Source organism: Gasterosteus aculeatus, chromosome 16, assembly GCF_964276395.1.
Source record: "Gasterosteus aculeatus chromosome 16, fGasAcu3.hap1.1, whole genome shotgun sequence".
Taxonomy (NCBI): Eukaryota; Metazoa; Chordata; class Actinopteri; order Perciformes; family Gasterosteidae; genus Gasterosteus; species Gasterosteus aculeatus.
Genome location: NC_135704.1, coordinates 7,838,959 through 7,865,195, shown reverse-complemented (window position 1 = coordinate 7,865,195; position 26,237 = coordinate 7,838,959). Strand labels below are relative to the sequence as shown.

General features: G+C 46.0%; 1 protein-coding gene and 1 long non-coding RNA gene across 4 annotated transcripts; one reads left to right on the top strand and one right to left on the bottom strand.

The window, feature by feature from the left end:
- Window position 1: 1 nt before the first annotated feature.
- Window positions 2–25,021, bottom strand: nck2a (NCK adaptor protein 2a). 3 transcript variants are annotated; one of them, XM_040202124.2, is made up of 5 exons: window positions 24,447–24,688; window positions 7,855–7,961; window positions 6,481–6,722; window positions 2,300–3,066; window positions 2–1,863 (listed from the first exon to the last, which is right to left on the bottom strand). In XM_040202124.2, exons 3-5 carry the CDS (start codon window positions 6,704–6,706, stop codon window positions 1,669–1,671), a joined length of 1,188 nt encoding a protein of 395 aa, XP_040058058.1. In that variant the 5' UTR covers window positions 6,707–6,722; window positions 7,855–7,961; window positions 24,447–24,688; the 3' UTR covers window positions 2–1,668. The 3 variants fall into 3 exon arrangements, with proteins under 3 accessions (XP_040058058.1, XP_040058057.1, XP_040058060.1); XM_040202123.2 differs by lacking the exon at window positions 7,855–7,961 and having other exon boundaries at window positions 24,447–25,021; XM_040202126.2 differs by lacking the exons at window positions 7,855–7,961; window positions 24,447–24,688 and adding an exon at window positions 16,428–16,736.
- Window positions 9,091–10,675, top strand: LOC144388738 (uncharacterized). Its single transcript, XR_013452964.1, has 3 exons — window positions 9,091–9,230; window positions 9,985–10,103; window positions 10,199–10,675. It is a non-coding gene; the product is annotated as an uncharacterized LOC144388738 (long non-coding RNA).
- Window positions 25,022–26,237: the final 1,216 nt, after the last annotated feature.

The window sequence follows — 26,237 nt, the reverse complement described above, 5'->3', positions numbered from 1 at the left end:
GTATTTTTCAAAAGATTTATTGAACAAAAGTATTTAAATTGGCACCGCGTTGTCAGTACCATTGTTTGATCTCGATTCATATATGCACCTAATATTTTTTTTATATATACATACAGTGGAGACGAATTAAATAGCATTGCTCAATAACATTCAGAGATATCATATAAAAGCTGAGAACCCCATGATCAACAACACTTCCATTGGTAAACAAATGCACGAAAGAAAAGAGGAAAAGACAAGTAAAATATTTCTTCTCCGTAAATCAGATTTGTACATTTGGTTTCTTGCAGTAAAAGATGACGCCGATTGACTGTTAAGCCTAGGTCCCTTATTTTCTGTTGCAGCTTAAAATGAAGTTAATAGCAGTTCACCAGAGGACGCTGGTAGACGCGTCAGACATCGTGTCAAGCAGTCGAAATCCACTGTAGCTGGAAGATTTGATTAGTTAATCAATATCTTGTACACTGACATGTCGTGTCAGGGTAACAGTTGCTAAGCTGTCATTGGACAATTGCTGTCTTGACAACGCGTTCAGAGGACAATTTTCACAGATCACCAAAATGATAAAGTATTTCCAAACTGTTTGACATATAAACGGCAGTGAGTGATGTTTCGGCATTAATTGTTTGCGTCTCAGCCAAACACTTAATTGTGGGGAAAGAATCATTTATTTTTTACAATAGATTTTTCTGTGAAATGACAGCCAGAGATATACTTAAACAATACAAACGATGGGATCCTATTTTATAACGGCATTCATTCTGATTGCAAAGTGTTATCAAAATGTCTTTTCATTCCTTGAGTCAGACTCGTCACGTAGCTTCTGGACCTACAGAAAGATGCCCAGTGTGACAATATAAAGCATGAGCACAGAGCTACAGATGAACGCCATGTGTGGTGAGTGCAGTGCAGACCAGCGCTATGGGAACAGGGCGGCACATTTGGTTACGCTGAAAAACATTCATCTCTACAGAAATTCACAGGTCTCCCCTATTGCATTAATGCCCCCCCCCCCTTCTCTACGGTCTTTTAGAAATATTACAGGAAGTACTGTATGCAATTTTCAATCACCACAAAGGATTGTGGAGACAAAAGAATTTGTAAAGGTGCCGGAAGACAAATTCAAAATGGGAGCAAATTATGTAACGGAATGATGAAAATTAAGAGAAAAAAAGGCAAGAGCGTGTTTCTGGTCACTTCGTAAAGTCAAATTCAAACCTACACAGGGATTTAAAAAAAAAGAACCAGGGAGCAGGGATTTCCTTTTTTAAAATGAACTAAATCTTCTGAATAAAACGATGGCCAGCGATTGGACGGGGGGAGGTGGGGGCTTTCCTCCTGTGTGGGTTAAGAGCAATGGTGCGACCTACAATGTGCGTGGTAGTAAACGGGCATTATGTACGACATCAGAGACAAGGCCTCAGGCGCTCCGTCTGCAGCCGGTGTGTTCGCTGCCCGTGTCCAGCAGGAAGGACGGCGCCGTGCGCGGAGGATGCAGCCGCCGTCTCTCCCGGCGCGCCGCTCGCCGTCTCGCGGGAGCCAGAAAAGAGTCTCATCCGATCGCCGCTGGAAGGCGACGGATAAAACTGGACGTCGTTCGTAGTTGGGGGCGGCATTAGAAGAATAAACGTGGTGTCTCGTGTGTGGGATCCAGTGTCGGTGAGTGAATCACGGCAGCGCTTTGACCAGGTACAGCTTCTCCCCGTGTTCGCTGGTGAAGATGGGGGCCTTCTTGTAGTGCTCCACCAGCTCATCGATGGAGCTGAACTTGCGCTGGCCGATACAGTACACTCCCTCCGAGTGCTGCACTTTAAAGTGCTTGTTCTTGCCGGCCGCCTTCAGAGACACTGAGAAGTCATTGGGCTGAAAATAAAGAGAGACAACGTCAATGTGGTCAGAAATAGGAAAGTGTGACAGAACTACACATCCAATGACATTTAAAGACAATCGGCTTTACTCCACCAGGGGGGAGTGTACTCTCACATTTAAACATATGGAAACAAAACACTACTCAAACATACAATATCAGCTACTTTGAGATATACTTCTGAATAGGGTATTTTCTTATAAACCTCCGGCTCCATTTGAGCAGAATCTTATAGTATGTTTAGTATTTATTCTGGATTGTTTTTAAGGTAACTGTTGTCGGCATCATTGCGATACAACAGCCATTTTTTTGTGGAAAATGTACGGACCTTTTAGAGGAAGTGTCCATAAGCATCCAATCACTGCTTGGAAAGGTTGCTGTGACAATAAAGCATAGCCTCCATTTCCCAAAGCAGATGCCGCTCAGACTCACCGATGACTCGCTGTCTCGTACCAGGAAGTCGCCCTCCTCCCCTCGCTCGTTGAGCACGGACTCGGCCTGGTGTCTGGTGATGCCGCCGTAGTACCAGTCGCGCCCGCCGAACTTCCCCGAGCGGGCCGGCGCCAACAGGCGGTTCTGCAGGAAGCTGGCGCTGGACGGGGGCGGGCCGGGCCGCTCATCCAGCACCACCACATAGTTTTTAGGAACCAGGCCCACCATGCCGCGGGAGTTTTGACACCTCCACCACTCCGGGTCGTTCTCGGGCTTCTCCACCACCTCCATGACCTCTCCCTTCTCAAAGTTCAGCTCCTCCTCCGTCACAGAGCTGAAGGGGTAGAGCGTTTGGACCAGGTGCAGCACCGCGGCAGCGCCGCCGCCTCCTGCTCGCCCATTGGCCAACAAAGTCCCCGGCGAGCCCCCCTGGTAGACCAGCGGCGGATCTCCGTCCTCTCCTTCCTCTGCCCCACCGAGCTCCTCCAGCACGTAGTTGGAGGGGAACCAGCCCACGCGGCCGGCCTGGCCGCCCCGCCACCAGCCGTCACTGCACTTCTCCATCACGGTGACCCGGGTGCCCTTGACGAGGCTCAGCTCGTCGTCCCGCTCCGCCGCGTAGGCGAACTTCACTACGGCGGGGATGTTGAGGTCGTAGATCCTTTCAGCTGCTCCGCCCGCGCTGCCGTTGGAGGGGTACTCCGTGTCCGAGCCGGGCGTCGGGGAAGCACCTCGGGCGCTCGTCTTCCTCTTGGTTCTTCCCAGACCTGCAGCATGAAGAGAAACACAAGAGAGCCGTTAGAGAACCAGATACCTATTTGGCCTACGGTGGATTTTTAACCTGCATTAATGGACCTATTATCAGCTTATGAAGTTGATGCGGCAAACATGAGCATTCTCTTGGTAACCAGCTTCTAAGTGTGAAGACTGAAAGCAGGTTTCAGTCAGCAGAGAAAAGCTTGAGCCCCACGGGGAGAAAGAGCCGGTTTAGGTCAGCAGGAAACTAATTCAGGCTGCGTGGCACAAAAACGTCTGTAGAAATAGTGCATACAGGATATCTCAGGATACCTCAGCGGCGAAGGACAGATCGAACTCTTGATAACAGAATTAACAGACATCGCCTTGGGGGAGCGCCCCTCCCCCCCACGTCCTTCTCCTCCAACACAACAAAATGACAGCTTGCTATCTAGTTGGGATTCTGTCAACTGCATCTACACACCGTGTGCACATCTGCACTAATCAAAAAGGCTGAGAATAGGTGGTGAAGACAGGGAATGAAAAGTGGAGCATGTACCACGGCCTCCATACTGAAGAGCATGTGCTGGATCACCTGCCTCACCTGTCCGAAGTGTTTGCACACTCAAGTGTGGCCGTGAGTTTCTAAATACAACGGAGGCTCACGTGTGCGACTAACAGCAGACGTCTTGGCAGATAATCACCGGTTCGTCCCACCGAGCCGGCTGAAATGCCACAGAAATGTCAGAGCACAGTACAACATTTGCATTGGTTGGAAAACCGCTGGGTTCACACAGAGTGGCATGACAGTGGTTGGCAGAGAGAGCAGGGAGAGGAAGAGGAGGGAGGCTGTGAAGAAAGACGAGGGGTCCCTTGGCAGCTGTTCCTCACACAAACATTAGAACGAGCACATCAGAGGTCCCAGCTGACAAAGACGCAACGAAAAGAAGGGCGAGACGCGAATAACAAGCAGATGTTTATGGAGAGCCGTGTGCATCCCACATATCTGATGGCGGTCTGCTTCCTCCAGTGTTTCCTGACCGGGGGGGCCAAAGACTTGAGTCTTCTTCAGGTGATATCTGGTCAAAATAAAGTAGACCGTCGCTGCCTCGAAGTAACAAAGAAGCACACACACACGCACACACGCTGGAGCAAAGTGGAAACACTTAAAACGCACACACCTTTCTTCTTCACTCATTTCCACTTCAAGGCACCGGCCTGCTGTTCTCTCCTCCCACACATTCACTCCCAACCGTCACCCACCTCTTCATCTTGTGGAAGGAGACGAGATTTTCAAGCCCAGAGGACACTGAGTGAGAGGGAAGTGAGTCGATAAAAGCCTGGCAGACCGCAGGTTGCAGCATATTGCTACACTACGTCGCTCACGGGGGGGTTGTGGAAGTTACTGTAATAAAGAGTCCATACAATACGGAAAAACCCAACATATTTAAGAAGTGGTATCAAAAGCACACCCTGGCTCCTACATGAAGTCTGCAGGATGCTGTGACTTCCTGGAGTACATTGAGGGAATCACAGATATCACAGCTATGAGATCTGTGATTCACAGCTATTTGGCTCTTTTAAATACATCCAACACCGTCGCTCTCTCACTGATGACACACCGTCACTTGTTCTACGGTGTGTAAAACCGGCTCAAAGGCTTTAGGCCAGCGGCCACCAACCCGTTTGGCCCCACGGACCGTTTTCATGTTGGACCAAGTGCTCTGTGATGCCTCACATTCACTCAGGCACGCAGACCTCAAGTGGAATCTCAGGTCAGCAATCCAACTGCCCACGTCGGTGTACTGGTGAGTTCTGGCCCAGTTTCAGCAATGAGTAGAACTTTCCTGTGAAGGGAAAATGGGGCACAAACCAGCATGATGCCATTTACAATTCAACTCTGCCTGAATGAATGTCGGTGACACAACTGTGCTGAAGCACAGTAAATAGTGAGGGGAACTGGGGATACTGGTAACCACAGGCGCTCTGCAAGGTCCGTCGTCCCACTGTGTGTTTGCTGAGAGCCAGAGACTGCAGACAGGATGAAGTAATCACGCACTCGGCCAATCGGATTCCCTCTTCAACTGTGTGAGTGAGATCCATTAGGCCCTGACCTCACCTACTGCTCACCGCCTCATCAGGAAAATGTTCTTGCCTATTGGATTTGATCGTGCTTTTAACACTCGAGAGCCGGCTGGATGGAAGAAAACTACTTAGACCGAAATGGAATTAGGTTGTAACGCTGTAGTCGATGAATAACAAAGTCCGGCACACTAATCCATCACTGCAACCATCATTTCTCCACTAATCAATCTGCTGATCAGACAAAAGCAGAGACCTGCGGTGACGGAGAGTGGGGTTGATGGGGTCAGTGAGGACGTGTGTGTGTGTGTGTGTATAGACACCACAGACCCCGGGGAGGGTGACCGTGTCCGGCTGTACCACGCTGGCCCGTACAAAGCTGCAGTTTCCCTGAGGGAGCCCCCCCCCCGTCCCTCATCTCCCTCCCCTCTTGCCTCCCTCTCAACTCATGTCTGCCTTTCAGGGCCATCAAGTTACCACCTTCATTACCAACATCCTGTCTTGTTAGAATTTCTGCCACATGTTTCTATTTTCTCCTGCCTCTTCACCCCCCGATGCAAGAAATGTCAACACGGGGGCTGTTTCAGCGCCGCGCTCCAGACGGCCATTTTCCTGCTAGAAGAAAGTAGAGCAAGCTGATCATTTTTCGCTCTATTCTTTTCTTTACTCGACCTACATACCACACACAGTTAGGCAGACATCTGATCATGTCGGGGCTACCTGTGCTCTCATGGGGATGAAAGGATTCAGTGGCCCAACACCGATCACGTTGTGCCTCCACCTCCCAAGACAAAGTCACAAAATGAAGTGCTTTCACATGAGACCTTTTGTCTCAGTCTTAGAGAATCAAACCAATTTCATGATTCCTGGATGACATAAATTGAGAGGTTTTAAAAGCCAGGGCTGAGGATTATTCCAGACAGCTCCAGCAAAGAGCTCCTCTGGAACAAAACAACACATTTATGTGTTCGGTTTTGTTTTAGCAATTCACCCTCAAAGGAAATCTTTTTTTGAACTTGTAACAAATCTCTTTATTACATCCTGGTCTGTTTCATTTGTGGATTATTCTCGTTTTTTCTTAATTGCATAAAAGTAGAAATAAGGCCTCCGGCTACATCCTGTGATACTTTATGCACAGACAGTGTCTCACGTGGGGCAGCTGCGGCTACGTACACAGTCTAATGTATTCCAGTCATGACTGGGGATGGAGACAATGTGCTGACAGCTGAGAGCAGCGGCCAACTCACCTCTCCAGAGTGCACAGTGACGGCTCCCAGCAGATGCAGGGAGGGGAGCATACACATACATGTATATATACACACACACATTCAAGTTTAAGCGGCGTGAACATGAATTCTTCTTACCCAGTGTGTCTTTGATGTTCTTCACCAACGAGCCTTTCTTCAGGCTGTTCTTGCGCTCCACGTAGTTTGACGGCACGTACCCCGTTTGGTTGCCGGCGTTGCGCACACGCCACCAGGTCTTTGTGTCGTCCAGGAGGTGGAGACGCTCATTTTTGCGGATGTCAAGTTCCTGGTCCTGCTGGGCCGTGTAGTCCCACTTGGCTACAACAATCACCTCCTCCGTCATCTTTCATGGAGTCCTCCTGTGGAGGAGACGGGCACTGGGGTGAGCCATGGGGTACCACACTTCACACACCGCCACACACACACACACACACACACACACCCCCCGCAGCTTTAGAGTGAAAATAACCATAGCAACGATTCATCACAGCGTGAGGATGAGGAATCTTAGACAACTAGTCCCAACCACCACTTGTCACCAGTGTCTCACCTTCAAACAACCACTGAGGGGGCAAATCGGTGGGTGATGGGTACATACAGGAATTATTGATTCCTGTATGTACCCATATGTACTCGTTCACTTTGCACATTAAGAAATGTGCAAAGTGAACGAGTTATTGACTAGATTCATGAGCTAATTTACACTTTCAAGAAAGGGTTCGTCTTCATAATTTATACTTGTGCCAAATCTTGTCTAATGGTGGGCCGCAACATTGAAACAAGAGTACGTAACATATCTTTTATACAACATTCAATTTGTAGTTTAAAGGAGTGTTTCAAGGGGTTTGTGTGTGCGGCTCGGTTTTGCTTTGAACTGCTTTTCCAAGCATTGCGCATTGAACAGGAAACACATTGAACAGGTTTCCAGTATTACAAGTAAAACCAAATATGACAACATCCAGAGATCTAACTGGCACTACAATTGTTACTTAGATCAGGATAACCGCCAAAATTGTTGGACTACACAATCGTATAACAAATATGAACTATATAGGAGTCCTATTCTGCAACGGGTTTACATGTGTTGCATTAAGGAACGCCAAGTGGGGTAAAATATTATGGCATTTTTGTTCTGCTCTCACAGTAGTAATTCCCTTTGTCAGTGACCTTCACTGTTTGCCAGCCTTTGAAGACCTTTGAAGTGTTTCTGTATGTAGCAATGTAAATATGCACCAAGTCGTATTCCGTTTGTTAACTCGTTCAGTTTTCTTTTGTAGCAAGAGATGCTAATCGCAATTAGCATAAATCAATGTTAAAATTAGCTTAGACCAGTCATGTTAATGGCTGCTTGAAGGCTTCTTGTCATTTCTGGCACGATGGCCTTACGCCAAGTCATTTCTATATGTCTGTATATGTATGTGAATGGTTTTCAGGGTAATATTAAGTTGTGTTTCATGTTTCACAAATTGAAGAATTCACTAAAGACCCTACATTCTACGTCGGAGTCCTGGGTCTTTATTCCGTGGATCTGCTGGTAGCTATCTGCTAAGCTATTGAAGCAAGAGCAGAATGAGTCCCATCACATCTTCGACGCTCCCCTGAAGACAAACCGGTGAAAACACGATGAGCACGACAGGTGACAGAAAGAGTGTCTCCAAAGTGCAACATAGAGCCCAAAAAAGCCTCTCTGAGTCTTTGGTAGAGAGCAGAACAAAAAAAACACAAGATCAATGTATGAGATCATTCTGCGCACGCACGCACACACACACACACACACACGTTTCTGAGAGGCCGTGAGCGCTTACACGCTCTACATCACAGGGTCTTGGGTGAGCTGATTGGACGTGGCTTTGCTGGACGACCTTTACATGTTGAGGATCATTGTTTGGATCCATGAAGGCGTCGGGAAAGTTTGAAGCAATTCCAATCATCTTCTGTGATAATAAGCTTCACTGAGTGTGAGAACTATCCGAGACATCCGGTTTATATTTAGCCCGCCGCCAAGTGAACAAGACCACTGCAATAAAGAAGGAAGTGGAGATGCAGATGAAGAGCGGCTCTCTGGATAAGGGCCAATTCAAAAGAAAAGAATGAATACTCGCGTTGTAAAGCTTTTCTTTAAATAATCAAATAGAACTGGCCACTTCATTTCTAACCCCACAGAAGGCCATCGGTAGCTATTGAGGAACGCTGGGATTTATGGCAGTGTGTAATTATATTTAGTATTCGTGCACAGCATTCTTCCGGCAGAGCAGACACAAAGAGAACAAACCAGGTTTACGGAGCAGAGGCATCGACTATTCCCTAACGCACGCCGTCATTTCCATTTTTATTCTGTAATGAGAGGGCAGAGCACAGATAAAGCGTAACCACGAAACGCAGCTATGACCCATGAGAAGTGTAGCTGCACAAATTAGACCATATCTAAGATTCCATTACTGCAGGAAAGATGGAACTCTTCATGAAACGCCAATGAGAGCACTTGAGGCGCCGGCTGTTTTTTCAACCCCCGATATTCAATCCCACCTCAATTTACCCCACGAGCACAGAGAAGGCACGGGCTTCGCCGAATACATTTGTGCGAATGGCCGCTCGTGCGAGTGGCTACACCCCCCCCATAAAACGTTCATGTGCAACAGCTTGCACAGGACGAGGCTGCAGTTGCGAATGTGCCTCTGCTTACCGTCACCAAAGCAGTCAAACTGGATTTCTTCGCAGCGGAAGAGGGGAATGTGGGAGTTGTGCAACACGCAACGGGGAGAGTTTCTGTCACAGTAAGTTAAAAAGTTACTCAACTTCCCATTCCAGCGACAACTTTAACTGCAGCAACAAAAAGGCATCCCGGGTCCAGACAGGCATTAAAGGAGGTCAGTTAAACGTACAGGACCAGAGAAGAAAAGCAGCTGTGGTTCTGTGGATCAGGGGCAGGAAAAGGTGGGGTGGCAGATTTATGACAAGATGAGGGACGGTGACGTAACCTTTTCTAAAAGGTGTGTGAACATGCCGCGGCCTCGGGCTGCAGCCCTGGATTAGACCTTTCCTTCCACCCGTCGCCTTTCATAGTAGATGAGAGGTAGATGAGCAGACCCGAGGGACGTCTGTTGAGAACGCTCCACACCATCTACCCGTCGCTACATTTGAGATATTGAAAACACACAAAAGCAGGCCAGTTGCGTAAAATTCCTGCCCAGGCACGACGGCAGGTTATTTTCACATCTGCCGCTCCATTGGTCCTGCACTGGGTGGTGAGGCCACACGTGACTTTTTTTTACAGTCAAACCACAAGCTATAAAGACGAGGTCATCGGACAGGCAAGTTATTTATGCAACGGCCGCGGTGACGTCATCTTGTATCATCAGTGTTACGCACATACCCCCACGTGGGGGAAGTTCTGGTGACTCAACGCAGGTTGTGTCGACACTTGGGTGAATTTTGGGTGAATTTCCTCAAATCGACATAGATCTTCGTTTTGAGTTAATGTACGTTATATGTTTATGGAAAGAAAAGTGATACTTATAGCCGCAACAATCCAATGTAAATTGGTTGACGTGTTACTTATTTTTACTTCTTTAACCCTTGTACTGATCATATATTTTTGTTTGGGCCATTTGTGGCCAGCAGATGGAGCGGGTTGAAGGAGGGCGGTTCGATCCCCGGCTCCTTCCGTTCATGTGTCTTTGGGGTGAATGACTCGTTAGTTGCACGGCAGCCAACCATCAGTGTACGGATGGATGTGAATGGTAAATGACATATAGTGTAAAAATCATCAATAGCATCCATAGATCTATTGTGTGTTCCTGTGTAAATGATAGTTCTGAAGTGTTTCTGGCTTTAGATGCAGACCAGAAGGGACGGGCCTTCAGCGTCGCCAACCGGGCCGTTGTGTTTCCAGACTCTGGGACTTCTGGAGGAAGTGCTGCTCGCTCCTTTCATTTGAGGAGATTTGGCAACAGGCTTTTTTCAGTAGGAATTTTTTTTTTTTTTTATCCCGCCTGCTCTTTCCACTTTACCAAAATATCCAACCACACCCTACAGGTTGAAATGGCATGTATGCTGGAAGCTCCATGGGTTGGTCTGATGAACGACAACAACCTTCACTTGAAATGCAGTCGGGTACCAACAAGTCTGTTTGCCAACGTTGGTACGCTGGTGTAAGTGAAAGAAATACACCTGCATATTGAGTAAGTTTGTGCTGCATACATTTTTCCTCTGTAACATTTCCTCAAAAAAATGTTTTTTCTTTGTTCCAGACTTAAGCCTGCAGGTCTCAATCTGTCCCTCTCCCACAAAAACATTAAATTCACTTTCAAAATTGACTCGTTTACTAGATTACGGCTCAATAAATTGTGTCAAAACCTGTTCCTCACTCGTTCCCCCCTCGGTTTCCTTGTCGCCCGTCTCACACTCGTAGCTCTGACGGGTGGCTGAAGGTCCCTTTCGCACAAAAGAGCACTTATGCTTTTGTTTATCAGTTTCTTTGTGAACTTCAGAATACTTGTGCAGAACTAAATAAGCATCGATAAGAAAAGGAATGCCTTCCGTAAAGCCGCAAACCGCGACCTCGGACGCCCTCTTTGCCGGGCTGATAGCGCTGCTGGACTGCGTCAGTTCCGTGCGTCCACACTGAAGAAACACCGCAGGACTTTCCAAGCGCTCCAGCGGTTTACGGTTCTCCGAAACTTCGGATCCATGTCGACGCTCAATGTAAACGCGGCAAAAGATAAATGTTTTGAAATGGAAACCATGTATTGTGGATGTGACCAAACCAAACCAGCGCATGGTCCTTTCTTGCTGCTGTAACGCCCTCAGATGACTGGTGTGTGTCAAACATTGTCACAGATGAACTGGATTATTTTTCCATCAAGAGCGCCCTAAAATGACACTGAAACCTTTTTAACAAATCACTCGGCACCAATATTTTCCCCTCATGTAAGATGGCCGAATACCACGTGGTATGCTCTCATCCTAGCACGAGTACTTGGCCTTTCCTCACCCGTGATACCAATTTCTCTGTTTCCTTGGCAACCTTGCTCAATAGATAGTGAGGCAAATGCCACTCCAAACCGCAACCACCCGGTGCTGTGGGCAACCATGTATGTCAGAAAGGCAGCGGTACCGCTGCTCATTCCAACGCCGCCACTCCCGACGGTTTCAAAGCGTGCCGGCTCCCCCTCAACTGTGGGTGGAACCACAAAACAGAACATTTCATCATTCATGGAGCTACGGACTTACATTCATTGACGAAACACGCCGCTTCTGCATCGAAACACACTCAAGAGATCGGACAGGAAAGAGGAAAGAATAAGTTTAAAACAGAGGCAGGCACGAGCTCGTGCCCCTCACGACCCCCCCGTTCCTCTGCAGCCAAAAGAGGAAAGCTGAGCGACAGACTGCTGAGCCGGGATTCAGCAGCACTTCAATACTCTCTTCAGTGAGGGGGGGGGGGGGGGGGGGGGGGGGGGGTCGCAGGCTCTTTCAACACCACAAAGAGAAAGGGAAAGTTAAAGAGGATTATGAAAAAAGGAGGGGATGTTTAAAGAAAGGAAAAACATCTGGCAGAGCTTTCGGAGTTTGGCATTCAGGTCAAAGACGGACAGAATTCCACCAATTGGCGATCACGTCGACCCCCCCTCCCCTCCTCCCCCTTCCTTCCTTTCCGCGCTGTTTGCAGTAGTCGCTTCTCACAGAGGGGAGGACTGCTTTACTCCCTGCTCGCAATCAGTGTGGAGCATTGGGAGCGCAGTGGGCAGCCTGAAACCTGAGGAAGCTTCTGTGGACACGGCTCTGGGATTTGAAGAGGCCTGATGGTCTCAGACCGGAGATTTGATTCGCTCGTGTCAACAAAGCCCAAACAGTGCGGAATTAGGCGCCTTTTACACCTGGAGGTTTTCCAAATGTTTGTCTGCTTCCGATCAAATACTTCCTGCTACAAACAAAACGAACAAAAACATCCTGACAGCTTTGTTGTGAGACTGTAACGCGCTCTCAATCTGTCACCCACAGACAGCCATCCAGCAGCAGGCCCCAAACGGAGGGCTTTCCACGTGCGTTCATCATCAGGTTAGTGGTTGCTCCCCTTCAGCGGCAGGAGAGAAAACGGGTTCCATACAAGTCGATGTCATCAATAAAACAAAAACAAAGGATATCTCAACTACAAGTCACAGCACCAAGGGAGCTTCTCCGTGTCGGCTGGAAATAGAAGTGGGGAGATGATCCACTCAGGACCCCACAGACCACCACGGCCTACGAGCAGGAGCGAGGCGCCGCTTCCATCTCTAAATGATGATGATTACAGAGGTTCACAACAGCAAAGACATTTAAACCAGCAATTACTAAATGTGAAAGTCATCAGCTGTTCTACGGAGCAGCAGTGCTTTCCCATTTAAGGTGCTCAGTCATATCAAAACAAGACAGCTCGTTTTAAGTTTACTTTCGGTTAAATTCTTGCTGCTTCGGCACAAAAAGCACTGACTGTTCTCGTGGGTCTTGTCAGCTGAGCTGGTTCCCAACGTTCTGCACACAGATGGCTTCGCCTTCACGGGGGACGGTGCTTCTCAAGAGCCCCAAACTGCATCCGGCATGTTGACTCGCACTGTGCATGGGCATCAGTTCATTGATGATCTCTGAACACGGAAAACTATTTAACAGAACAAGAGGAGATCTCAAATACCGAGGCTCAAAACCATAAAAAGCTTTTAAAAAAGGCCAGGCTGTGTCCATTAAATTCAATATCAAAATCCATCCAGTATATCTAAATAATTTGTGAGATGCAAAATCCTGTTCATTTATTTGGTCATCTGGTAAATGTACTTTGACATTTTTGGTGAATTGTGTAAAGTCACTTGCAGTTGGACACAATTAAGAACTCTATTTTGCAAAGTACGGCAGCCCAACATGCCCAAATTGACTCCCGTTGCACGAGGGAGTGTTTCGTGGCAGACAGAAGATTGGGGTGGACTGACCTTTAAGGTGGACCAGATATTCTCATATCAGTGATAAGCCGCTCCCCCGCTGCGCAGCCAAAGCCGCGTCCAACAACTTTGAAGGTGAAAAGCAGCCAACACAAGGCTGCTGTTTCCAGCAAAATATATCAAACGGATACTCAGACCGGTTTTAATGGGTACAATGTGCCGTTTCTTCTTTGAGGTACTAAAATCACAGACCTTTGGGTCAAACTAAGCAAGCAACTGGAAGACATCCCGCTAGATTTAATAAACATAGAGAAGAGGCAGTATTACTAATCCACCCTTGTGGACCACGGCAGCTGCAACGTTTCTCTTTCACACACTTCCTGAGACAAATGTCTTAAATCCCAACCTGCCTAAAAGGGCTGATGACAGAAAGACCTCCCTTCCCCCCTCCTCCCTTTGCAAGCCACGTTTCACACGTCCCGGCCATTCTCTGTCACTGCCTCAGCCCTCCTCTCCCGGGAGAAGCCAACATTGTTGCGTGAGTCTCCGTGGCGATCGCCAACGTGTGGTCCCGTTTTTTACTGACACGGTCATTCCCCAAAAGAATGGGACTCGTGTCCCTTCACTCTTTTTGATATTTTTTTCAAAAGATCCACTTTAATAGTCAACAAAATAATCTACAGGCAAATGTTGATGGTTTAACAGAAGGTTTTCTTTTCCCCCACAAATAAAAAAAAAAAGAAAGATCTCCAAGAGTGTCCACAAAAACTAATTGGTATGATGGTGTTTTTGTGTAGCATATTTCCTGCTTTAGCACCCGATTTTAACCATTGTACAGTTTTAATTAGTATCCGCTTCTTTGTGGCACAATGTGGCGCATCGTGTTCATTTGCTATTGTTATTCCATCATACTGATTGCACTGAGAGACGGTAAACAACGCAGACCTCACTGCAACGCACTTCTCCGCCTTAGAACTTACATTCCCCGTCTGCCATAAAACGCAGTCTTCAGGCCGTTTTCTCTCCTCCGTCTCGTGACGGCCACACTACCTTCGCTCACAACAGTGCGGCCCTTGTTCGCTGTGCACACCTCACTGCGCTCCGAGCGCACGGTGAGGCAGCTCCTTTGGGGCAGCTTGTTCGATGCAAGGTTTATAAACACAATCCTCTGCACCGCACCTCGCTCTGCTGAGAGCCGTCCTCTGTTAGCGCAGTGTGCCTCACGTCCTTTTTAGCCCTTATTGTAGCTTTTGTCCATAAGCGAAGCAGGAAGGAGCGCCTATCTCTCGATGTGTGCGTGCGACAGTCTGGTGTCCGTGTGCTCTGGCACAACAACAGAAAGGCAAGCAGTGCAAAGCACAGCAGGGCAAATGTGGGGAACACAGCTTTGATGTACAATGCTGCCGGTTATCCCTCGACAGGAGGAGGCGGAGAAGAACCCGGGGCGATGATGTGTTTGTGCCCGAGAGAAATAAAGTGTGTGTGTGTGTGTGTGTGTGTGTGTGTTAAAAAAGGGTCACTTCCAGGTCAAACAACAGAGATGTTGGAAGGGCTTTAAGCTACAGTGAGCTCTTCAAATGAACTGTACCGCACTACAATGGACTACTACAAGTTGTATTTATGTTTCCAACCGTAGTCGTAAAGCATGTCTCCAAGGCCCTTCTCTCTGAGAACACGCAGACTAAACAGATTCAACTCGGGGTTTTCTCTCCCTGCGAGCTCTGAAACATCTACTTCCTGTCAAAATATGGAGCAAAACAATAGTTGGCTGCCAGTGTTGTTCAACACTTTCACCTGAAGCAGGGCGTGAATTTAGCAAGCAGAAGAAAAGCGATGCTCTTGCTCTGTGCAATATTGACCTTTGTGAGACTGGAGGGACAGAAAAATGTCCCCACTGCGCTGTATTATTGGCTCTGAAACATTACTTTGTTGAATATGAACAGCTGGTGGAACCAAATAGACAAAAAATCCCCCAGCTAAACGGGCCCTGCTTTTCAGCTCGTCTTACACTCTCTTGTGATCAATAATGTCAATTGAGCGATCCAGAGGCAATATAAGACGGACACTCAGCAGCAACAGGACAGACTTTCTGTGAATGAGACTGAGCAAACATTCCAAGAACATGCTGAAGGCTTTCAGGAATAAATCACAGGAACACGTTTGTAGAGCTGAAAACATACACGGTCGGATCGTATCGGTTACTTTGCTTTTCTTAATTGACTGCTTTAGCTTTCAGAGAAATAACTATTTTCAACCAATGTTTCATAATTCATTAAGCATACTTGAGTAGATGAATCACAATGAAATTATAGACAGACATCTCCGTCGTCACGGATCATTATCTGATTCCACCACATTTCACTGGAAGAACATGTTGCTTCTGCTGCCCACCAGTAAACCGACGACAACGTCGCCTCTCGGAGACGATGCTGCAGCTTCTTTGGATAATCCAGAATCCTCGGGTACTTTTGCTCAATATACACATGGATTAAAATGAGAATTGAAAATGGAAAAACCAAAGTATTAAAAAGTCAAAGCTTTGTGCAGATGCTCGTCACAAGCGGCTTGTCATTGTTGTCAAAAGCAATTTCCTTCTTAGAGGTCACTGCTAACTTTGGGCCCCTTTAGTCATCAGCCGGATGACGCGTGGAATTTGCACGGCACTCCTCTTGAGTTGTAGCATTCATTCCACCACAAACCTTACGGCATACCAGCTCTAAACGCTACTGCGTTACTGTCTGTTTCAAGGCACCTGGCGACACATGATATAGTTTTAAGACTACGAGTACTAGTATGTGAGCAGCATATCGGATCCGATATCTACCGCTTCACTCTCATGTACATAATGGTGCATTGGTGAGGATCCCTGCAAGCGATCAATAGCAGGAAGAGATTTTTTGCCTCTTAATGAGGCAACATGGGAGGGGAATTAAACACGCCGCATCTACTGTGTCCACAATTTGCATCTTTGAGGTGATTCACAATATGCTTCACAAGGTGATGAGCGTGCAGGCTGATTACGCCGTACAGGGAAATAAAGTTGCTGCAAACTCATTTAAAAACAGCCTACTCTCGATATAACTTTCGAAAGAATATCTTGTAAAACGAGAAGCAGAAACTCTGTACGAAAAAGGTCCGTAGAAATGTTCTTACCCTCGTTCTCTGTGTATCACAAACCACTGTTGACTCTACCCCAGCTGGAGCTCACCGTCTCTTTGTACCTTCTGCTCCATCGGTCTCCTCCCTCGGCTATGGACCTGAATTATTCTCTTTGATCAGACCAAGGCTCCCAACAGAGAACGCAGCGTGAGCAACGCAGAGAGACCGCCGACATGCGGACCTGTTGAACGCCTTAAAACCGCCAGCATCCAAGTGCAGATGTGGATCATTTACTTGCATTTATTCACTGTGCCCGTCCACGGTGAATATGTCAATGGTACGTGCCACAAGCGGGCTTAAAGTAGAGCATACAAACTGAAACTAGTAAATCATTTCCTACAGAAGGTGATAACCCAGATAGGGCACATGTCTTCACCACAACTGAAGGCAGACAGGACCTTTATTTCCTTAAAGTTCCTTTTCCCACCTTTTGAAGGTTCACCCAGAAGCCTTCTTGCAAAAAGGTCTCCAGACTAAAACCAATAAAAATAGATGGAATAAAACGGTTGCAGAGGAGGCTACCGTTTCCTCGTGGCTCATTACATTGCCTTTTTGTTACGTGTCTAAAGTAGTACGTTTCTCTGTTACAAAACCGTGACCAAATCCAAAGTGATCAGAGTTTTAGCAACAGTCTGGTTTTCAGAAAACGGAGATGAGAATTATTAAAATATTAGCTGGGAAGAAAAACATTTTCTGGGACATTTTAGCATGCCATTAATTTCCCATGAGTGACTCGTATTTTCCACGACTGTCTAAATTTATCCAGGTTTTCCCAGACATGTGTGAACTCTTTCTGAGGAGCATGAGAGCCGTTACCAATATCCTGCTCTTTACCCCACGTGTTTATTTGTCTCCGTTACATAACAGAGTGTTGATGTCAGCGGCACAAAGAGACCAGAACAGTCCGTTGGAAACAGAAATGACTTTCCTGTCCATGTGGAATGTGCACCATAGTTCCTAAAGAAGCCCCAAAAGCCACGGCAGAGTATTGCTGTGGGCCTGTTTCACAGCATCAGCCCGGGCTTTGCTCTGAAGAAGACATTCGCCACGGCCAGTAGGAGAAGTTAAGGGAATAAGTTTAGGAAACCACCAGAGAGAGAGAGACACACACAATGGTTGCTGTTATCTTTCTGTACCCGTTCATCCTTTTCCTGGGTGCATACTCAAAATTACAGCATGATTGATTTGGAGAAGAAGTGGAGGAAGTCAGGAATAAGAAAAACATTTAGGAATTATTTCTATTTATTTCTCATTAATAAAAATAGCTGTGGCTTCAGCCTTTAGTTCACTCTTTAAAGTGATCACATTACCGTTGGATAAACAGTTATTACAATTTCTGCACTTGTAAGATGCTTTTAGAATATCCGTTACTTACCCTCAAGCATTAAAATGGAATGTACATCTGGCTGAATGCTCACCAACTATACAAACGTTGTTTTTTTTTTACACCTAAATTCACAACCCAGTTTTCTTTATTGTCTTTTAGCCGAGGGCTAAAAAAGGGTTTCAAATAGTCAAAAGTTCAAATACTTATTCTCACCCTGCAAGCTCTCCCCATTAGCATCTAACATTCAACTAAAAACACTCAAATGGCGCCTCGGTTCTTCGCTTTGGCCTGAGCAGATGACATTACTGCTTCCACTGAACGCCGCCACATAAAACACCAAAGCATCACACTCAGCAAGCACCTGCTGGCAGGTCTGCACACACGGCCGAGGACGCAGTCAAATGACTGTGGTTCTACCAAGATAAAACAGCAGATGAGGTAAATAAATGTCCTCCAGCAGTGTGTGTGTGTGTGTGTGTGTGTGTGTGTGTGTGTGTAAAACAGACTCCACAGGGCAAATACTGTTTGTGTGCAGTCTTGAATTCTCAGGAGAACCCTGTGGCACTCTGAGCTATACATCTTATAAATAAAGCAGGATTTCCAACGAGTGCAGCCATGTGTGTGTGAGAGAAAGGCTTTCTCCTCTAATCCATTTTGTGCCCTATTATATTCCTCCGTGCAGCAACTGAATCAACTCCCAAGCACGCAGCAGCAGCGGATTTTAGGACAAACAAATAAAGACATCATATTTTTATGGTCGCCTTGTTAAGAAAAATACATGAACTGGTAATAATCTGCCTTAAATGCTAAAAAAAAAAAAAGATATCAAATATAAAAATGAAGCATTCTTTCCTGGTGCAGGCTTATTGAGCACTGAATCGCTGGCGATGATCAGTCAGACGTGACTTTTGCCTGTTGTTCAGTCTAATCTATATGTACAGTTCCTGCGGTTTCAGACGCCACACTAAAGGCATGATATGTGCCTAGAAGAGTTTATTTCAGCTACTACAATATAGTTGTAACCTGATTTTTTTTTAAAGGTCAAGGACATACAGCATAATCCTCACGGTGTGAAAATGTGTTACAAGCCACACGAGGATCTAAACCCAGCAGAAATCATAGAAAGAAAGTAATTGAAGACGAATCTGAAGAATAAAAAAAAGTGCTTCATCCTGTGGATCCAGAATGTGGGGCACGTCAATTTAAGAAGCCACTCATCTGGAAACGTCTTTGTAAAGTCACTGCAGCTTAAAAAGGCAAACATGCTACACCAAAAGGTGCTGAAGGGCCATGTTGGTGGTGGACTTTAAGCTTCATCGGGAAACTAAAGACTTTATATAGTGTTCGAATGCCGCGAGACGGGATTTCATATCTTGTTGTTGTAATAATCTCAATGGTGATGTACCCGGTAAGTGCGCGTGCACTTTGAACCGCTGTTAAACTTTTTAGCTGGCTGATGTTCATGTCAACACCTCAACGGAGTCAAACGCAGTGACGTCGTTCAGATCGGCGAGGGCTGGTTTTCTTTGCATGAGACCCAACGTGGCCACACACAGTTAAGCCTCCACGCGGAGCAGAAACAGACAATACCCTCATATAACTTCATTCAATAACTCAAGGAGGGCTAATCGAGAGTCGTCGTCACCACCAACAATGGTGCATTCGATTCAATCTCAAAACTCATCTCAAACCAATGGACCTCTTCAGAATTATTCCCCTAAAGTCTGTAAATGCTAAAATACTGCTAACCCGCTTCATAATGCAGCACATTCTGCTGTGATTACAATATAGTAGCAGAACATTAGCATATGTGCAGTGCAACCCCCCCGCGCTTAGGATTGCCGTCTGATGGTTTTGTTTTGGCCTGTGGCTGCAATTGGAAAAGCGAATGAGCAGCTGAAGATAAGGAGCGTGTGTCTGACACATCGAAATAAGACGGCGATATTGCTTTGATCGAGGCGACTCATCACCCTGCGAATTGTTGCTCAATAACCACGCAGCATTCAAAAGTTGTCAACATGCGCTTTAATAAGATGAAGCGGATATCTTTGGCTGCCAGAAATGTTATTCATTTCAACATGTGACAGACACCATATTTCAGCGACAGCCGCTGCTCCGGCAAATCCCAGTGTGGGGGTTGTGCGACGCGCACACGTGCTACTCTTGACTAATGTGAACGAACGTTTGAATGATCATAACTGAGAGGACACCAGCACCTACTCTATGTGGTTGTGCCCATCAAAGGCTGCTAGTAGAGGTCGTAAAGAGGCCTCCCCAGGACTGCCGAGGCGCTGTTCATTAGGCGCTCTGATTGTGGATCGTTTCGATGAACTGCGGATGAGCGAGGCTCGTGCTCCGGGTGAGATAACTCGCCGTTTGTCCGCACGCAGCCGGTTTGTGCCAAAGGGGGGGAAATGTCCGCTTAATTAAATCAATTAGAGCATGAAGGGCCTCCGCTGAAAACAACCCGATAGAACCAACTATGAACAGTAGATGAACTCTTTGCGCGAGTCACTCGATGCAAACTTTTCAAGAATCAAACATCCAATCGTAACCTCAAAGTCAGTCAAATCCAATCGGTGATCGGGGGAAAAACCCCATAATCACGCACGTTACTCCCTCGTTCTTGCATTTCCTTCATTCATTTCCGCCATCACTCCTTTCAGGCGTCTCTGTGCACCATCCGCCCATCACAAAGTCCGCGGCTGGGACTTTGTGGAGCAGAAGAGTGTAAAGCCGAGATACTGCACCACTACTACAAAGGGCTTTACTCCCTCCCACCCTCATCCTCTCCCCGACCCCCTTCTCCTTCGCTCCAGGGTCCCCTCAGCGTCGCAGAGGAGGATTAGGCGCGGTGCCCAGTGGTGACACGGGGACACCGGAGCCGAGGCTGTTGGTTCAGGCGTTGGGCTTGAATTAGGAACTCGAGCCGGGTGGCAGAGGACGTGAGAGAGGTGATGATGGAGCTGGAGGAGGAGACAGTACTCAAGGAACAAAAGAAAAACACCCAGGAGAGAGCGAGCACTGAAACGCAAAACTGCTGATAAGAAGCAAAAATAAAATAATAGTTCCAATGCAAACAAAAGGTGTGAATTAAAATGCGTGTGGCTACTGCTGGGTTTGAAAAAAGGGTTTGAGAATACTTAGAGCCGGCCGCGGCACTGGCTGCTATGTACTTGTAAGCGTTCAGTTTAAAGCACCATTGTGTCCATTAGCAAGGTCACGATTTAACGTGTTGACTTGCCGATGTTGAATAGAAATATTAAAGTACTACCAAAGAATATCTCATTAGAAAACATAAATGTCTAGTTTTTGTCCTCATGAATATCGGAGTACCAAAAGTCATTGAGATTCATCCATTTGGGAGCACAATGTTTGTTAACAAACAGCAGTTTGGACTGAAATGTCGGCCCAACCAACATTACATGCTGGTCCAACAAAAGCATAATAATCAAGACATCTCTTGCATAACACATGGAAGATATGAATAGACATAAAACCAGCCATCTCATTGTAATACTAGCAGAGATCCTGTTGATGCTCCCAGGTCATGGGGTAATAGAAAGGAGGTCTTTTGTCATACATGTGCGTGCTGTCAGTTTAATGTCTACACATTCCCCAGACTGCAGATGATTGCAATGACAATAGAGTGACCTTTATCTCGCTACCAACGCGACGCTCTTCATGAGGAACCCATCTGTGCTTTCACTTATTAATTCCGTCTCAGCGAGATTAGGATTTCCTCAGGGCGGTCGACATCCATTTCTGCTAAGCCAAAATAACACATTTTGATCTCTATTCCCTGCAGCAGAGAGAGGGTCACTTGCAACACGCAACAATGGAACTGAAAACCATTTGGCATCAATACAGACGTTAATATAAAGTTATGTTGGGTGATTTTGTTTGGAATGGGCAGCTATTTAAAATGTAATTTCCAGGAGAAACTCCATGGGAATGTTAGAAAACGACACACTGAAGCTAAAACTCTTGTCACAGCGCGCACACTAAAGAGAAAAACCTTAAACTACTAAAATAACATTAATACATAAGACCATATTAACGTATTCATCTTTAACGTTTAATTTTCCTAGAATGGTGCATGTATTATTATGCTCCTTCGTGTCATGGCATCTCATATTCTGGTTCAGTCAAAATCTCACAGAACTAAAGGCGAAAAAGAAACGCTACACGCGTCGGCGCTACACGACATCCGATCGCTTCCATTGGGCGAAGACATTTGAGGCCCATTAAGCACATGAGCGCGAGAGACACCTGCAGAGAAATTAGTCCCAGCTCATAAATGTGCAATCGCATATAGAGAAGAAAGAGGATGGGGCTCATTATCGCATTTGTTAAGATGGGATTTAAATGACATGTTTGTGTGTCAAGTGCTTGACGTAGAAGCAAACAAATCAGACAGAATAAAAATCAAATGCAAGGCGACAAAAGTCACTGCAGAGGCCAATTCATAACCTGCGCGTGGAAGTACGATTGTTGAATACAAGTCAATGCACATTTTAAAATGTTGTTTGCTTCCACCAACAAGTGACACCAAACATACACACATATCCATATACGTATCTATAGACCTGAGTCCAACTGGTAAAAGAAGCAGCCTCCTTTAACTCGTTTTTTAAAGACCAAACATCTTATGAGTGAGTGAGTAGATGCGGCTCCCATAGTGTCCTCGTGATCCACGGTGACCACACCACCAGTTTTTCACATCACAAGCACGTCACACGTGATTCAGTCAGATTGACCCTTATCTGGTCGGGGATTGGGAAATAAAACATGACTACATTTTCTCTCCCTGGAATTTGTTGCGCTATTCACCAGTAAGACCACTGAAAATGTCCCCGCGAGGTGTCAATAAGAAAGTCAAGCAATAACAACCTGACCTGTTCGTTCTTTGTATCGGTCCGGGGATGACGTTAATCATTAACGCGCAGGGGATTACAGCAAAGTGCACCATGTACAGAGGTTTTTTGCAATTCAATGAATCAGTCAAGTGTTTTCTCAATCTATTTGCATGTAAATTGGCAGAAAATGTTTGGTTAAAAACAAATTAAAAAAAGATTGATCACAAACTTGTTAGGCCCGAGTCCATATTAAATTGGTCCAAACAGCAGTCCGAACACGCAGGATATTTAATTTACAACAACCTGACAAGTCAACCGCACACTGAAGGGATTTGCAACAAGCTGAACCTGCAGGTGCAGCATGACAGACGTGCAGCAGCCCGTGTGCCTGGAACACAAGTGCCTTTGTACTATTTAAAGAATGAAAGAAATGTGTCTGTGACTGATGATCGGTTTTAAAATATCTTCTTTCCGGTTAAATCTTATTCCAAGACGTGTGGGAAATGCTTCGTGCTTTCACCTGTTTGACTACCACGGCGTTCAATAGTTACGAGCAGTATCAGGTAAATGTTTGAAGGCTTAATCGAAGTGAGACTTGAAGGGCCACATAGTTGACCTCTTGAAAAATGTGTTTGTAGTAAATGTATGTACCTAGTTACTGGTAAAGAAATGTACATGGCATATATCTTTTTACACATATTACTTATTATTTAACTTATTTGTCCAGCTGTCCTTGTTCCAAATCGTTATAACTATAGCTTTGATATTTAAAAAAGTAAATTGTGAAAAATGTAGAAGATAAGAAAAATGAAATAGCATGTAACAGTAAAACTCAAATTGAGGAGAGTCCTACAGCTCGACCTTTAATTGATTGTAGTGAGATTTCAAAAATGAGAAACGTGCGAGGAATTTACAAACCACATCCCTTCCTTCTGTTAAACTTATTGATTTGTGATTCAAGATAGGAAGCGATTGCGATATAGGACCGACAGTCACTTCAACATGCCCGAAACTCCCCATATCTGCGCGTGACCGCCCTGCACAGAGGGCGTGTCTGCAGAGAAAGGTGTGCCGTCAAAGTGCCTTACCTGCGAGCACAAACGAGCCGAATCACGGACACCGACGCCTCAAGACGCAACATTATTCTCGACTTTTGGAAACTAGTAGAGAGGATTTCTCTCATTAATGAGCAACCGGTCCAGACAAGGAGGCGAGGCGACGAAACCCCGTCGTGTGCGCTGGGATCGGGGGACGGAGCCACTGGAAACACGGCATGTGGCACGGACGCGTCTGTGGCGTTGTGGCAAATGTGGTTCGTCGTGCACGTCACCGCGTGTTTTAAACAATACGCTCCGGCGGCACGCGCCACGCCGATGGACAAATGTCCGCCTGTGGTTTGAACACAAGTCCACGAAGAACACAAAATGTAGAATTTAAGTCGACGAAATGTCCCGGAGAACTGAAGTGTGCGGCGGTCGCCGGTCTCCACGGGCCTTTTAACAAGCGGCGCGATGGAATATTTCAAAAAGGTCAAGCGGATGAATTAAAACTTAAAGTGTTTCGGTTGTGAGGACAACAAAGAACGCGCCGTGTCACCGCAACGCGCCCGGACGACGTCTGGCTAAACCGCAAAGACAAAGACCCGGCGTCACGTCCACAAAGTGAGCGGAGTCAACCGTAGCCTCCTTTTTTTATCAATATTAAGTCATTCATATTTGTATGAGGGGGGGAAACAACACAAACAATAGGGGACGTTTAAATGGCGCTTGAGTGGACAGTCGCCCGTCCAACTTGCACCCCACAGTTGCGCGGCGGCGGCGGTCTTACCTTAGTGCTCCCTCCGGAGACAACGGGCAGACGGGGACGCGCTGCGCCGGAAGGACAAACAAACGCTAAATGAGCCCGCGTTAGGACGACGCGATGGCGGTCTGCTTCCACATGTCCCCGGGTCACACGATTTATTTCTCTTTTAAAACAGACCGACTGTGTGCCGCTCGACCTCTCCGCGTTTAGTTTTTCCTGTCGCAGGCTGACTGCCTCCACCTCAATCACTGGCGTCAAGCTAGACCGGATGTGCGGTCCACTTCCGCCGGGAGATTTCAAAGTAAGACTGCATTTGGAAATCAGACCGTGACTATCGGGCGATAGAGGAAGAGCTGAGATTCTTTACAAAAATAGAAATGGCTTTGTCGATGTTATTATCATTATTATCAAAAAAAAGTAGCAAAAGTACTAACTATGCAGGATACCCCATTACCTGTTATATTGCTATAGACTGTTGCACTTTTCTGTTTCCCATCACCATATGACAGAGACTATTCATTTAATTTCTTACTGTCAAAAAATAGTTTGGGAAGGGCTCAAAATTCCGTTAATAAAAACGGTGATATAGTGGAACTACCGGATGTTACAAGTGAAGGACTCACGAAAGAGCATCCAGATTCTGTGTCTAGATTCTAGACATTATCAGCAATAGTGGTAGAAAAACAAATCGGTACCACAAAAAGTACTGTCGATACAGATTACAGACACGGTTTTTATTTTATTTTTATGCTGTTTACATACATTTTGTCTGATTGAACACAGTTTTAATAACATTGAAAATAAACTATAATTTTGTAAAGTATTTTTTTCCGGTGTATTTTGGTCATCTTGATTGCCGGTTTTGTTGGTGACGTCACCAACGCCGGGGCTGGTACAGGACAACGCCGGAGGAGTAGGGACAAACTCTGGGGGCTATGGCGCCTCTTGCTGAGAACAATGACAAATTTGGATCACGTTATTTTTTATCATTGGCATTAAATGTATTTATTCAGAAACTGAATGGACCTCATTTTGACGTTCGAATAAATTCCTAAAATGAATTAGAGGTGGATTCATTAGTATTTTCTTCACTCAATGGGGGAAAATGAGATGTACGAATGAACTAGATGCTATAGCTTACTGCTAAGTAGATGTGCTCTTTAACAATGCTGGCGGCATTTATACGGGCTGATTTATACGTCGTGGAAAGAGTGTCGGATGAGTAAACTTTGAGCTTTATACCCACAACTACGTCAACATGAGTCAGTCCCCGGTCACAAAAGAAGGTCCAGCTCAATCATAAGATCTGTCTTTTGACTCAAGGTATTACCCACCTTTTCCTGTTTATTTACTCGAACAGTTGTTTTTGTTTTACGAAAACGTCTTTGGGTTATTATTGACGATTTCAAACAGTTTGTAACAACAGAGGGAGCTACCGTAAACACTGGTTAAACCCAGGATTACACCATGTCCCCTATACGCCACAAGTTACACAGCAGCTACAGCGTATAACAGCCAGCTCACCGCCTACACAGCGGTCCATTCAGTTAGAAAGTACGTCTTTCATAGTCACATTTCCACTTACACGTCTTGAGACATTGATCTCTGAAACAGTTCCATCAGGTCTGGTACACTAAACAACTTTACTCACGTGTTTCTTGTTCCACAGCGCCTCCACGTGTCTAAACCTCATTCCTACATCGGAGGGGAAAGTTGAGGTTTCTATAGTAACCTGAAGTTCTGGCACACTAACTAAAAATGACAGACCAGAGGGCAAAACAACCGTTTGATTCTTTGAGCTAAACGTCAATACTA